Source organism: Dermacentor albipictus, chromosome 7 (assembly GCF_038994185.2).
Source record: "Dermacentor albipictus isolate Rhodes 1998 colony chromosome 7, USDA_Dalb.pri_finalv2, whole genome shotgun sequence".
Taxonomy (NCBI): domain Eukaryota; kingdom Metazoa; phylum Arthropoda; class Arachnida; order Ixodida; family Ixodidae; genus Dermacentor; species Dermacentor albipictus.
The window spans coordinates 53448656-53463589 of NC_091827.1; the positions used below are offsets into that span (position 1 = coordinate 53448656).

Below are 14934 nucleotides of genomic sequence, written 5' to 3' on the forward strand. Positions count from 1 at the left end.
TTCCACAGCAAAACAGTTTTGCCGAATGCCAGTGGTGGCGCCCCTGTGGGAGAGCCACCTGACACCCAAGAAAGAGCAGGGGCCCCTGATCCCTGCATGGAGGACAGGCGAGGTAAGTGAATTTCACAGAAGTGGAGGACAAATGACAAAGCGCTACCGTGTTGTACCTCATACTGAGCGCGATAGCAAATTTCATTTCCTCTGCATCACGTTTGTGCAATGCTGCAGCCGCTGACCTTGCATCTGTCGGCCTCCTCTGCTTTCATAAAAAACCCAGCCACGTACCGTACTTCGTCTTCCTGGTCCTGTGTTTCTGTTATAAATTAAAACATAACGCTTGCTGCTTGTCATTGAGTGCTTGCCGAATACGTTTAGCATTAAACCTGGCCATAAATATCGAAACTCAGGAAGAAAATAAAAAGCCTTGTTCGTAGCCGGTAGCCAACATTCCTCATAAAGTGTCAAGAAGCAATTTGTTAGCACGAGGAAGTGTTGGATATGCTGTGTGCCTAAATATTGTCTACACATAGGAAATCAAGAGAGCAAAGCTAGTTCCAGATCTAGACACATGATGCCTGCTTCGTTTATATTTATAAAACGAGTTTTTCTATCAAAGAAACGGGAAATTTCTTCCGTGAAAGTATTATTGTCTCACAAAATTTTCGTCTGCTTTCAGTATGCTGAATATTTACTGTTCAATACATTTCATGTTCTTTGTGATATTGCATATGTATTAAACAATGTCAAGAATTTAGGTAGCTGTTGTTGAATAGGTAGGTAGTATGGTGGTTTTTGTTGCTTGAATTTCGTTGCTATTGCGAACTTCACAAGCGAGAAATCTTTAGGAACGCCAAGGTCTTGGCTCTTTACCTCCTGTGAGTAGTAGTCAAAGTTTCATGCTGACATGTCTGTTGCTGTCGACCAAAGCAGTCCTTTTGTGATACTTTTATAGTTGCAGCTTATCTCTTTAAATGACCTACAAACCTAATATATATGGAGAAATGCATCACATTCATATCACCCAGGTATAATTATACTGAAGTTTTATGAATTGACAATAAATGTTCAGTAGTTGACCGGCGATGGATGAGACAGGAACTACCGGCTTCTTTGGTTTATTACGAATAACAGTCATTCTTAGTGAACAGAATACTGTGTGGCAGCAATGAGGCTTTTGTTTCTTAGTTTCCATAACTTGTGCCGCAGCTCGTTTAAATGCTTCAGTTATGATCCGAATGAGACGAGTCGCCACTGTGGTGGTCCGAGCTTCCCTGGTGAGATGATCCAGATCCACCGCGTTGGCTGGAGGTACCGTGACTAGAAGACCCAGAGCTGCCGTGATGGTCCGAGCTGCCATGGTGGGAAGAGCTGCCGTGAGAGTCACCGTGACCGTGGTGCGTTCCGCCGACTCCGCAAGAGATGGCGGACAGGTCGCTAGAGCAGCCTCCGGGCTGCCTCTCACCTTCCTGTCGGCCGGTGTCCGTATCGACGCACCAGTGCTCCCTGACGTCACACTGCACTGCGTTGTATTCTCCCGAGGTGGTATCGCATCGTGGCTCTGGTCCCTGCTCAGAACCTGTGAATGCCACAACGCCCTTTAGATGCTATGCTAAAGGACATAAACTTGGAGTCCTGTCCATGAGTTTTCATCTAATGATTTGCTTTCTCCTTTTTGTATATATAAATGAACAATTTATCACAGACTTACGGCTACTTTTGGTGCCAGTGGCGGAGTAGGTACGTACAGAGTAACAAAAACTAGTAACCACACCTACAGCGAATTCATGGTCGGTGAGAGCACGGGGCGAATATTCGCCTCCACAGACACCGAATGGCTTTTGCTGCCCTCTACACCCACTGCCATGAAAGCGGGCTGTAGTTTCCTCTTCACCGCGAAACCAATGAAGCCGGTGCCACAATGGACATGCGACTCGGTGGACATAATGAGAAGGAAATCGTTAAGAAAATGCAGCAGCACCTGGTAGAGCCAATGCGCGTGATTCCCTGTGGTCTCCACAATGTGACGCTTGAGGTATCCCGCAGCTGCACACCGTAGTGGAGCCGCTAATTGCGGCTCTTTATATTCTGTAAAGCTTTTGCTTGGAGCCTGTACTGCTCACAGAACAAAAGCAATAGTATTACAAATTTTAGTAATGTAACTAAGTTACTAAATGCCACCAATATATCTGCTTACGGGCTTTGTGTTGCCACTCGTGGTGGTCTCTAATGCAGTTGCACGACGTCAGGCTCCTGGAAGGGCCCTTGATCTGTCCGAACTCGTTGTCGTAGCATGCGCAGAAGGGCCTTCCTCTGACAGCTTCACCGAAGCACTGGATTGCTTTGTAGTTGCCGTGTTCATCGCATTCCGGGACGAGGAGGCCAGTCAGGTTCCGCGTGGCGCTCTGCTCGTTGCGGCGACGTCGCTGACAGTCTGTCTCGCGTGTAGAAGCTGCGTCGCATAAAAAAAACAAGCAGCCTCATGGAACAAATTATGTTGAGCCTATGGTAACTTTCAACGCATCATACACACACGGGGACAAACACATGCAGCACATAGAGAAATTCCCCATTCCAACTAGCCTAAATCAACAACCTAAAAAAGACTTCACTTTCAGCAATGATCGAATGAAGGTAGATTTGCACGAAAGCCGGAATTTCGCGCACCACCATAACGTGGCTCAGCGCAATCAAATGAATGTGCACTGCAATGAACTATGAACTATTTGCTAGCGGCCCGACTCACGATATGTCTCATCACGCTCATCTACAAAGTGAACCTGTGGTTCATAATCTGGAACGAAACCAAGTTACCTTGGAGCAGAGACGCCTTCAAACAATGTCAACATATGCCACCTTCATAAAGTTCGCAAGGAGCATGTCGTGATGACCTTCTTTCTTTTTTCTTTTGAACAATGCAGGAACAAACTCGGAGGAATGACGAATTGCGGTACTTCTGTATCATTATTTGTACGTGCTTAAGCCCATACGCAATATCTCATCGAGCTCAAAAACGAGTTAATTTTTCAAGACATGATGGTTTTAGAATACCTGAAACTAGGAAATACATAATTGTTCTCTATGCCATTATTCATTATTTCCATGTTCTTCTCTACCTTCTCTAATCAAAATATAGATAAGCAGCGAGCTGAACACAAACTGACTAAAAAGTTCAGGTGACCAAAACATGAAATTTAAAATTGAGGCTCAGTTCTTCACACAGTGCAGCATGCCTAGCTGAATAGTTATAGTAAACTAGCATGAGTATATTCAGTGCAGACAAACTGTCGCTGCCTTTTTTTATTATTGTTCTTGGTACCTTGGCAATTCTGTAAAAGAGCTGAAAGGTGTGATCCACGCTTCTACTGAGAGGACCTGTTTTATCTCACAATAATAATATAGGTTCAGTATTCTCGGATTTTACTTACCACACACCGCGTATCCAACAAGTGCGAAAATCTGTAAAACAACAATAGTACTGTGTCAACATGTTGTGCGATAGCACGCTGAAAACACAGCATAATTACAAAATAAGTACTCAATTTTATTATCCGGTAAAACAACAAAATATTCGTTCAGTTAGTTTATTCGCCCAGTTCTTTTTACCACAAGCTGCACACTTCCCAGGCAACATGGTAGTGCACCATGTTTTAAACCTAGTGACTTGCAGTCATCTATGCCAAAAAATGCCACAAAGACCAACATCTGACTGCATGATGTCTGAAGAAACTGTGTTTGCTGTTGTGAGCACCAGTTAATATATTTATTACAGCAGAACTGATAGTTGGGCGAGTTGGTATGAATTCATAGTGAAATATTTAGCGCGCACAGTTGACAAGAACCTGTAGCCAACATGTACATAGGACAAACCGGTCGGTGCATAAGTACCCGTCTAAGAGAACATGAACGTTCTCTCGGTAAATAAAACTATTCGCACTTGTGGAACCACTGTAATCTATGTCATTGTGATCCGGTAATTTTTCACACTGACATTTTGCTTTCAGATAAAAACAAACACGTCAAATCACAGAAGCGTTTCATATAAAAGTGTGCTGAAAAATGCACAAGCGAACCATCGGTGGCAATCACTTACCAGGAATTTGCTTTTTTTAAATACTGGTTGAATCTTCTTAATCTGTTTGTAATATGTTTCTGTTTTACTGATGACTCTTGCTGCACATGCTCAGCGCTGATAACTGGGGTATATATGTTCTGTGCCTTTCCGAACATAAAACAGTTGTGAGTAAGCGCTCATGTGTCTCCCTTCACTGTGTCCTTGTCAACTGTGCGCGCTAAATATTTCACTATGGATATTTATAACACTTCATAAGCATTCCTTGTCTACACAGGCTAACGCTCGAAAGTCCAGCGTGATTTCATCTTTCAGATATATTTTATTGAATATACAAAATGTGAACGGAAATTTTGATTATTTAATTTAGTAGCCATACTAGATTACCACGGAAGCAGTGGCCGCACATTGTTATAAAAATAGTGGTGTGTATATGTGCCGTTCACTGCGCGAAATATTTAATAAAAATACTCTTTTTCTTTCGGACTACAGCCTTTCCGGTATAAGACATTGAAATAAGCATTACATGAACAAAGATTACAATTCTGCGCACCTTGACTAAAGACCTACAGCGGCCTTCGACGAGGGAAGCTTCTCGCAACAGTCAACCCAGGTAACGGAGAAACGCAACACAGTGCCAACACCGGGTACAGCCGGGAAAATTTTCATAGACCGCAAAGCTCTCGCATGACGGAACGTGATGTTACGAATCCGTGTTGGCATGAGGCGACGAATCCTCCGCGCAATTAGTTGCGCTCGAGAAAGTGCTCATAGAGGAACAAAGTCAGAGCACAAAAGACGGACTTCAGAGCTAAAGCAAACTATTCGCTGGAATATAGGCGAAAGAGTGCAGCAGCTAATTTTGTTTATTATTATGTAATCATTTGCTTGCTCAAGTGTATTTGTTGCGATGAGGATACTTCGGTATCCTTTCTTGCTTCGTTGGGTATTTCCGCGGATACCAGCGTTTAATTCACACAGCTTTTCGATCGTAACTGTCCTTTGTAGTTTAGGGAGTGCATTCGGTACCAATCTGTTCGGCATTAGAATTCTCTGAAATTTTCTTCCACTAACTCTGGCGCCGCGATTGTTCGGCCACCAGGCGAACGATGGGTGGTAGATGAACTTTGAAGCGTTGCGGCTTCTAGCATGCTTTTGGCATTATTAAAAAACGCAGTATGTTTTTAGTTTCGAGGAATTCTTGCACTTGAAGCCAGCTCGCTCAGTTCTGAGCACTTGTGAAGAACTCATAGTTTCGTAAACACAGGAACGCGATTAGGCTTGCGTTCACGAGCAGTACTTACAAATTGTACCACTGATAACAACCACCGTGACGGCTTAGACGATATACCGTTGCGCTGTTCAACACGAAGTTGCGGGTTAACATACACGCGGTAGTGGCCACGTTTTTAACTGGGGTGAAATGCGAAAATGTCCGTGGGGGTGCCGTGCATGCGTGGTAAATTAATCATCCCCTGGTGGCCAAAATTATTCTGGAATCCTCCACTATGATGTGCCTCAAAGTCACATTGTTTCTGCGGCAGGTAAAACCTCAGAATTTACTTTTAAGCTTCGCACGATAACGAGTCGTTTTGCTCAAAAAGGGACCACTATGCAAAAGTTCCGAAGTTATTTGAAGCCAGAGCAATAAAGATTAGAATGATAGGTTAACGGGCCCGTCATTCCTATGCTGGCTCAACCGCCAAACTTGCAGCTCCAGTAGACAGTAGCCCTAGGTTTCCCTCTTCTATTTTTTGTAGAAATGTATGTGTCTGTTTTCGCACCAGTGTGCCCGTGACAGTTCAGAGGTCTTATAACTTGGCAACTGAGTTGTATGATGAAGCTATTCCTGCTGTAAAACTAATACGCAAGCACGACTAAAAAAAGATATGTGCATTATGATAGTTTTATTACAACTCAAGCGATGTCTTACCAATTTTCAGCTCTTCTGTAGTAATAAAAAATCCCAGGACACCTAAGCACTTTCTTGCGGGTTGTGAATGGGAGAGCATTAATGTCCAATTCAACGCCGATGAGTGGTCCATCGAGTTATGAACTCCTCACGGGCTAGGGAGCGCGTTGAGATGCGGAGATTATGGCGTGTCCACTTTCCGCACGCCCTGCTTGCCAAGTGAGATTTCGGTCCAAGTACCAAGGCGTCATAAAGCAGAGAGCACAGGTCTGCTATCTAGGAGGTGATGGTTTAGCATAACATTCAAAACTCACCACCGCCGACGTTCTTTTTCTTTCGAATTTATTCTATTCCTACGTACATTAATTCCTTTATAACGATTACTGAAGCGATGTTAGAACACAGGCAAGACCTCGCGCGGACAAGAAACTCGCGGTAACATATCACAGAGCGAGAACGAGTGTTACGTGGCCTTGCTGTTGCTCTCCTCTCGTGCAACACCTGGCCTGTCATCGTGGTAACAGTCGTTCCCATTTGCCCACTTTGCTCCGGCGAGGCGCGTTCCTGACGTGGCGTCGCGGCCAGTGGGAATCTAGGTGCTTTTTCCGCTTGTCCTCTCGCTTGTGCTTTCGCGCATTTGTCCATTAGATGCTTTCGCACCAAGAGTACTGTGGAAATGTCCATTAGTAAATGGCGAAATTTACGAGATAGCGCAATACCTGAACGCTCAGCAGAACACAACATGTTATATTATGGGACGTTTAATGCATGTTTCCCAGAAGCTAGCAGTCTCATAGTGACCATGTTCCATATGTCATATGCTGCCTAATTCTGAATGCCGGAACCCATGATTGTAATGCATTCGCCTGCTCAGCACCTCATCGCAAGCTAGGCTACTAACTTGGGGGAGTCTACGCACACAAGAAATGCGCTGCTAACACAGGCTTCGAGCTGAATGCGAAATCACAAACACAGATTCTAGTAGAGCTTTGACACTGCAGCTCCTATACCTTCGACATACTGAACATTTGGTCTGATTTTCAAGCCGAGCACTTGAAAAACTTTAGCTGACGTCAAGCGGATTTTGTTTCAGGGAGAGCTTTCAAAACTTTTAAATTTACCATGTGGCAATGAAATGAGTTATTGCGTATTCACATAAGACTTTCCAATAAAGGGATGCAATATGAAGTGCACTCACCGCAAGAGCGAGAAAGGCGGTCCGAGTCATTGTAGACAATTTGCGTAGTTCTGAAATTGACAAGAGTTGCGCTCATTGAAAAAACATCGATTCTTTTTTTGAAATAAGGACGAAATATAATTGGAGCTACTTTTTGTAATGTATAAGAATTGTTTCTTTACATACCTAAGAGAGAAACAACGTACGCAGTTACGGCGAAGCGATAATAGCGTTGTCAAAGTGCACAAGTTTCTTTCCTTATTCAGTTACATGCAGGACTTCCACCGCATTATCACTGAGAGAATTTGAACAGTGGCACAGTAACTTAGAAACTGAAATCGGAGATCACAAGTTTATATTACCTTGTGAAAGCATGCAAAATAGAGTTAGCGTTAAGGAAATCTTCGGAGTTCATGAATCATACAAATGTAATTGGGGAAGCCACAACACTCGTTGATGAAAAGAATGCCTGCGAATAGTTCTTTTTTTTTCGTTACCATGGCTCAACTACGTACGCCGCCACAGCTTCGCAGAGCAACGTCATGTCGTCGAGACACCACCACTAACAACGATCTCCAAGCATAATTTAGATGTCTCTCTGTGATTCTTCCCTGCTGACATCAGTACACGTCATATTTCGTTTGGTAGCTAATCGCTTTATAGTTGTGATTTATCCATAACAATGCAGTAATAAACAAACCCAATTCTCCACTCTCTTGAAGCTAATCAACTGCCACACGCTGTCTAAAATGCAGAGGCGTGCATAAATATGATGAACGGAAGCTTTGTTTTTTTACTGTGGTTCTCGAACATAGACACTCTTCATGATCCGTAGATGGAGAAAGAAAAAGCCGTAGGCTTACCTTTTCTCCGAGTTAATCCGTGTTGTCACCCAACGACTTCTCCAGGAGGACTGCTTCTGGCATCACGGTCCCATGCGGGTCGCTTATGAAGGACAAGCCGGGAATTGCCCGCAGCGTGTCGTCAGGGGCTACGGGACGCTTCCTCCTCGCAACCAGAAGAAAGGGCGCCGCCTCAGCAGATCGGGTATACGGCACTCGCCGTCTCAGCCTCAACCGGAAAAGGGCGAGCTATCACCTTCTAGACAGGCAAGGACGAAAGGCAGAAGCACTCAAGCTGCGTCCTCCTCGCCTGCTTCACTTTCTTTTTTTTTTCTGTTCGAGCCACAGCGCAGCATGGCATTAAGGAGTGGTGAGGCCCTGAGGGGCACCGCCGCTCCATTTTCGACGGTTCGCAGAGCACGCGGGTGAAACCGGGCCCCTATATTTTGACATCCGCCGCCGCGATAAGAGCGTCGAGAAAGAAGCGTGAGCGTCCACTGAAATGTAGGAATAACAGTGTAGATATATTTTAATTGTCATTTTTTTCTTTTCAAGGTTGAGGATGGGTAGATCATTACGACTTCAGTTGCTAATTTTGCACAAAATGCACGTTTGCTTATAAGTGCTAACGCATTTGCTTTCACGAATGCACGAAGTATAATAATTTAAGAGCATCTTTCTAAATTTTATTGTTTTACGTAATTCTCATATCTCGCTGAATACTAACCTTAACCATATGCCCAAGGTGCGCGTATATTGCGCAGTAGATAAAAGTGTTTTCCGAAAAAAAAAGAAATAGTTTTTTCCTTTTTCTTTTTTGCACACCCCTCCATCGCAATCGCTTTCACAAGCCACACAGTACAAGTGAGATATGGTAATGAAGAGAACGAGTTGTTATTCGAATGTACTGAACACTTGCGCGTCGAAGCCGAAGGCAGCATTTTCCAAGCCGAAGGCAGCATTTTAGCATATGCATACGTTATGCGAAACAATCTAACGAAAAGTACATATTACGGGTGCGCCATACTGCACGAAAAATGACATAATCGATGCACTCCCAGGCAAATCTTTGAAGTTTATTTTCTCCACATTATCAACACTGACTTCTCAATTTATCTAGTAAAGTTTCGCGAGACCTAGACTTCGCACTTACGGTAGAGAGCTTCCAGACTGCAACCTCTGTTTAAAATTAAGCATCAGTGGTTATATTGCTGGCTCCGAAATAACACTGACAACACCATGACCTGCAGGCCACTGGTGTTCGAAGTCACTATTTCCTTGTACCAACAGAGTAAAATTTTACAAATTCAATTTTTTCCCGCAAGCGAGCGATGAGTAGCATTGTAGGCATTTATCCTTGCTGGCCAGAATAGATTCAACACAAGTTCTTGAAGAATGAATCTTTTGCTGCATTGCTATTATATTCATTTATTTTGTGGAGTCTCTCTAATACAAATACTATAGTTGTTGAACCTGCGACATTTTTTCTGTCTTGCCATGTAGAGATTTCTATATAGCTCTATCGGTCTGCCATATTTCTCAAGTCCTTAACATGTTGACCATAATGGTACGACCAACATTACATACTGCCGCAGTACTTGCATTAGCAAATATCTAGTTAAAGAAATATTTAAATAGATTGAAGAAGAGAACCGTGCAGAAATGGAATAGGCACTATTGTATTTTGAGACGGTAAGGCTCGAATGTTGCAATAAATGTTTATTTCTATAGTTTATGGCGAACTATATGGTCCATGGCCTGCATGCAATACCAAGCTATCCAGGTTTTTCTCCGTCTCAGAAAACATAGAGGGTGAGTGTCACTATCGTATTTCACATACATCCACGCCAATTCAACATAGAGCGTGTGTGCCGAGAGGCAGTGTCACGATAGAGGTGACACACGATGATCAGCACGCATTGACAGTGTGATATTCTGGCATACAAACAACACAGAGAGCTGTCCGACGCATACATACACCCACTTACGCGCCTAGTGCTCCTTTCGTTTATAATCTATTCGGCACTGCAACTATCCGCTCTTCACCTTCTTCATATTTGAACTTTTCTATCTATTTCTCATTGAGGCTTATATCAGAGGGACTTTATTGTCCTTCCTTTTCCCTTGAAATAAACTCATCCAGAAACAGAACGGCCACGATCAAAAACTAGCGCTGGTACGCTTGCACTTACAAAACATACTGCCTCTACAACAAGTTACGGTCGTAGTGAACTGAGATGCGAAGAGCGTGTGTGCAGAATTCTCATCATGCAGCCGACTTTCAATTTTCAACTAACCGTGAGCGCACTAAGATGTACAGTAGAATACAATTGCACACCAGACTTGCGCAATTTACGCACCATACTTTGTGCAGCTCTACTGTAAAGCCCAAATTACCGTGTGTGTTTTGGTATAGGAGTATTTAGTGGTCCACCAACATACGTACACATTGTGTCTCTGCAAGTGCATCTTTACGCATAGTGGCAGAACGACTGTATCGGAGAACCATTTCCCAAATTGGCCAATGTTCGAGCAACCACTATCATTCCTAGCGATTGATGCAAAAGGGTTAATATCCCCAAACAAGATAAATAAAGTTATATGATATGAAGTGGAGATATTTTTTTCTCATAAGGTAAATAAGGTACCATTATATTGTCGGATCGTCATCCGCTAGAATATAATGGACGTGACCACCACAAACCGTGGGACAGAGGGGGGGGGGGGGCAGTGATAATGTGGATACTTGAAAAAACACACTTGCCACTCGTGAGAGAAACCAATGCACAGAATGCACAGCTTGCACAGCATGCACAGAATATAACAGATCGACTGTTTTATTTGTACTTTGGAAGCATTTCTTTATCACAGCTGAATAAACGGGCAATCGTCGGCATACTTGTAATGGCTTTTATTAGAACGCATCCGAAATATGTCGCGAAGCTCATTCACTCCTATAGAAGTAACTCACATAGGTTGAGCCTGCACAATTGAAGCGCTTTAGCTGTTTATCAACAATGATTATATGTCTCAATCAATTCCGTCAAACATGATTTCGCCTTGATTGAAGAGCGCTCATTGCACTTTCGCAGCGTTCAACTGGGAAGGGTTCATCTAAGGTCCTCTGCTTTCGCTACACAAATGGCAGGAATTCCGATAGCAGCATTAACTATTGCGCACTGACATGCAAACAACCATGCCTATATTGAAAAGTACGTCGTGTTGACTTCACAATGAGTGAAATACAAATATTCCATGATTATGCCATTGAGGGTATATATAATGCACATGGTTAGAGATACCGCTCTAATATTGCTCCTGATTTTCTTTGGCTTTCTAAGTTGTAAACATCCTATGGGTTGCATGTATGCATGTCCTACATAAGGCTGTGTTCATTCAACTTTTATAATGTGTGGATGGTGCACTACGTTTATTTGTAAAAACACAAAAATATCAGAGATTGCCTGCAGTGAAGCTGCGTCAAGCAATTCTCGATTTGTAAACAATTTACGGAGTCTCCTGTAAGTAAAAATTAACAGGCGAATATATGCTATAAAAGCACCGTCATGAGTGACCGCGAAAACGACTTCAGTTGACCATGGAATCTGTGCCCTACATAGACGAGTCCGTAGGGCAGGGAGAGACAGCGCAACCTTGAAGGTTGTTGCTGTGCTCCATATTGCCATGTGGTCTGGGGCGTTGCTGCTTGCTTGGGGGCATAGCAGGGTCTTGTCTCCCGCCGCTAGCTTGCTCTTTTTCGAGAAAGAAACCGGAGGCGACAGGCTTATACGAGAAGACGGGAATCGCAATTCTGCAGCGCTCGACTGTCTCAAGGCAGCGCAGCGACGAAAACATTGGGGCCTTTTGCGGGTTCTCGCTACTGAATGAGATCAGGTTTCTCCGCTTCAGATATGACAACAAACGTCGTGCCTCGAGTGTTTCTTCATATTTTTTTCTGCTATTTGAACCCCGCTTGAAAGGACTTCTTGCTGGGGTAAGTATGGTGCTAGAAAAGTAGTTCGAAAAGGCCGTGTTTACGTCTACAGCTTCGTTATCTATGTCAGCCGGTACTAATGATCTACTAGTGCGAGTGTACTAGGCGTTCGCAAAAAGTGTGCAGCGTTTCTTAGAAGCTGACATTCTAGGCTGCCGTGGTAGTGATGTCCCTCTGTACTGTGCTCATACTTAACAAGTGCACCTTTTGAGTACTACATTTTCTATTCAAAACTGTTGATCGAAGTTCCTGTCTTTAACTCAGGTTGACTGCCTTCTCCTAGCTAAAATCATTCCTTTTCGGTGCCCAGGAGCAGAGTACATCTGAAGTAGCAGGAAGATGCCATAAAACGCTACACCATGACAATCACCGACTGGAAACTTCATTGACTTGTATGAGAAACGTTGTTGCCTTAGGCTAACGCTATTGCAAAACCCAGTGCCACTGGGACCCACTGCGCCGGATTATGGGCACAGCGCCGCGCGCTGGATGCTGGGCAGGCGCGGCGTACTGGGAGGCACTGGCTACTCGTGTGTAAAACAGCTCTAGCGTATTAAATATGTGGTGCCGGGATACTGTATATATTTTTTGAATACAGAAAGCGACAAAGAGAGTCTTAATGGAATAAAAAAAAGGAAGAAACGTAAAATAAAACTGCTCTGACCAGGATTCCGACGTCCAACCTGCAGACCCCAAGCCCGGCACTCTGCCTCTACGCCACGCCAGCAGACGAACATAAACAGATAATTTGCCATGTCAAAATCGCGAAGCAGTTTTAGTTTCGCAGAGCTACGTCTCGCACAGACATGGTAGATGCGCTATCAGCCAGCAACTAAAACTCACGCCTGTACTACAAAACAAAATTTGCTGTCCGTATTCAGTAGGATGCTCGGAAGTGCCACAACATCGATTTTCACCTGCGATTGGTATTTTAACTCAGAAAAAAGTCCTAAATGAACTGCCGACCCGGGATGCTGTATGGGCTGTTACTGCCGATTTCGATAGCCGTTTCTTGTTCTTCACGCGATGGATATGCAACGTTTTCTTAGTTCAGTGATGCCTTTCAGTCAACACGTCTGGCTGGTCATATATCTTCGTCAGAGTAGCGCAGGCTAGTGCTTGGAACCTTCGGCGATAGCACATATACCTGTGTTTATGACGCGTTACATCGGCGCTCATCGCTTCTTGTGCTGGCACTGTAGACATGAAAAAATTGTTTATTTAAGAGCACCTATGCGAAAGCTGAAATATAGAATGATTTATTCTTGTTAGACTTCTTGATTCCTGAGCCTCGAGGCACTGATAGCGTGAAGACGGACTGGGCGGATACGCTAGGCCTAAGCTTCGGTGGGGACTGATCACGGCGCGGGTTGCTCGCGAAAGCTAAAATGTGTATTTGAGCCTCATAACTTTTTTTACTACAATAGGGAAAATGGAAGCGCACGAATAACCTCAGCTTTGTTATCGGTGCAATAATATCAGTCAGAGATATGCTTCGAACTCGGGGTCCGTTCGCGTGTGTCTGAACGACTTATGTATTTCATGTCCACTCCACAACACTGCGACAACGACGACAATTCCCAGTCATATGTTACGTGCGAACTAGTAAAAATGCGGCGTCCTGTGCGTTTGCGCGGTTTCGTTCAAGAATTTAGCTATCCGCCCAGTTAAAAGGAAAATGAAAAAATGACTGTGGCTTAGGTAAGGTTAAGCCCAGGATGCGAAGCATACTAGCCTTTATTTTAGTTGTTGAACCACTGTTTAGCCTGGTGAACTGCTGTTGCTTGGCTATATTTGGTTCGGCTAGACGAAGAAACAACTCATGCGTTACTCTACTTCGCCTTCAAGAGTGGAACGCGACAGCGTTCCCGTCGACCCGCCATTACAATGGGCTACGGCGCAGAGACTACGCGCCCCGCATTGGACGCGGTGAGCGTCGAGCAACGCAGCGTTCGGCGCGGCAACGAAATGTGCGCCTGAGCAAGCGACGCACGCCTGAGCGTTAGAAACAGCTCGTTTCTAAGGCAACACCGCATTCACTAGAGGCGCTTTTGTACCGCTTTGAAGCATCGTACTCGTGGCTCAGTGGTAGCGTCTCCGTCTCACACTCCGGAGACCCTGGTTCGATTCCCACCCAGCCCATCTTGCAAGAGTTGAGGCAAAGCCACTTCTCCTCTGTCGTGACGTCACGGTGTCACGTGGTATTCAAGGCGACACCGCCGCGCCTGAGGAGCTGGGTTGAGCTCTCGTAATATGCTTCGCATAAAAAAAACGAAAGTGATCTTCAGTGTCAAATGTCCATGAATAAACAGGGCAGCTCACGCACCTTTATTCCAAGCTGCGACACGAAATAGGGTTTTATGACCCCAAGATACAGCGTTATTTAGGACAAGATACTAGTATCAAGCGATGAAATGGTATAAAGCATTTATTATTCAGCAGCGCTCGTCCTTGCGTACTGGAACCAGCGCGGCACAAACACAACCAGCGCTGTTTCCAGTGCGAACTAGCAAACTGCAGCGAGAGCCAGCGCCTGTACAGCACAAACCAGTGTGCCTTAGCGTCATGGCAGTGGAACCAGCGTCTCTTCTAGTGTGACCAAGCTCTTATCCAGCGTTCTTACTGGTGTCCCAGTGAGTCCCAGCGAGTGCCAGCGACCCAGTGCCAAAAAACGCGCTGGTTTCACACTGGAAGACGCTGGTTTTTGCAATAGGGAACTTATGTCGCTATCTCATCTGCGTAACTTATGATGGCGACAGGCATCATTTGGAAGCTTGACACAGTTTATGTTAACTATGTTTTTCCTCGGGTAACCTCTTCCATGCCAACTGGGATCACTGGGTACTCTATAGCATAATGGACAAATTATCGGGGTGCTGCGCTCGTGAAACAAGGTTCGAAACCAGCCTTGTAACCAACTCGAGCCTTTATGTACGTGAC

The 14934-nt window shown here is 44.4% G+C and overlaps 1 protein-coding gene across 1 annotated transcript; it reads right to left on the bottom strand.

The window, feature by feature from the left end:
- Positions 1–1099: 1099 nt before the first annotated feature.
- LOC135900430 (U20-hexatoxin-Hi1a-like) lies at positions 1100–8117 on the bottom strand. The gene is made up of 5 exons (XM_065429929.2): positions 8022–8117; positions 7180–7229; positions 3426–3456; positions 2195–2449; positions 1100–1576 (listed from the first exon to the last, which is right to left on the bottom strand). The coding sequence occupies exons 2-5, from the start codon at positions 7207–7209 to the stop codon at positions 1221–1223; spliced, it is 672 nt and encodes a 223-aa protein (XP_065286001.2). The 5' UTR covers positions 7210–7229; positions 8022–8117; the 3' UTR covers positions 1100–1220.
- Between the last annotated feature and the right edge of the window lie 6817 nt (positions 8118–14934).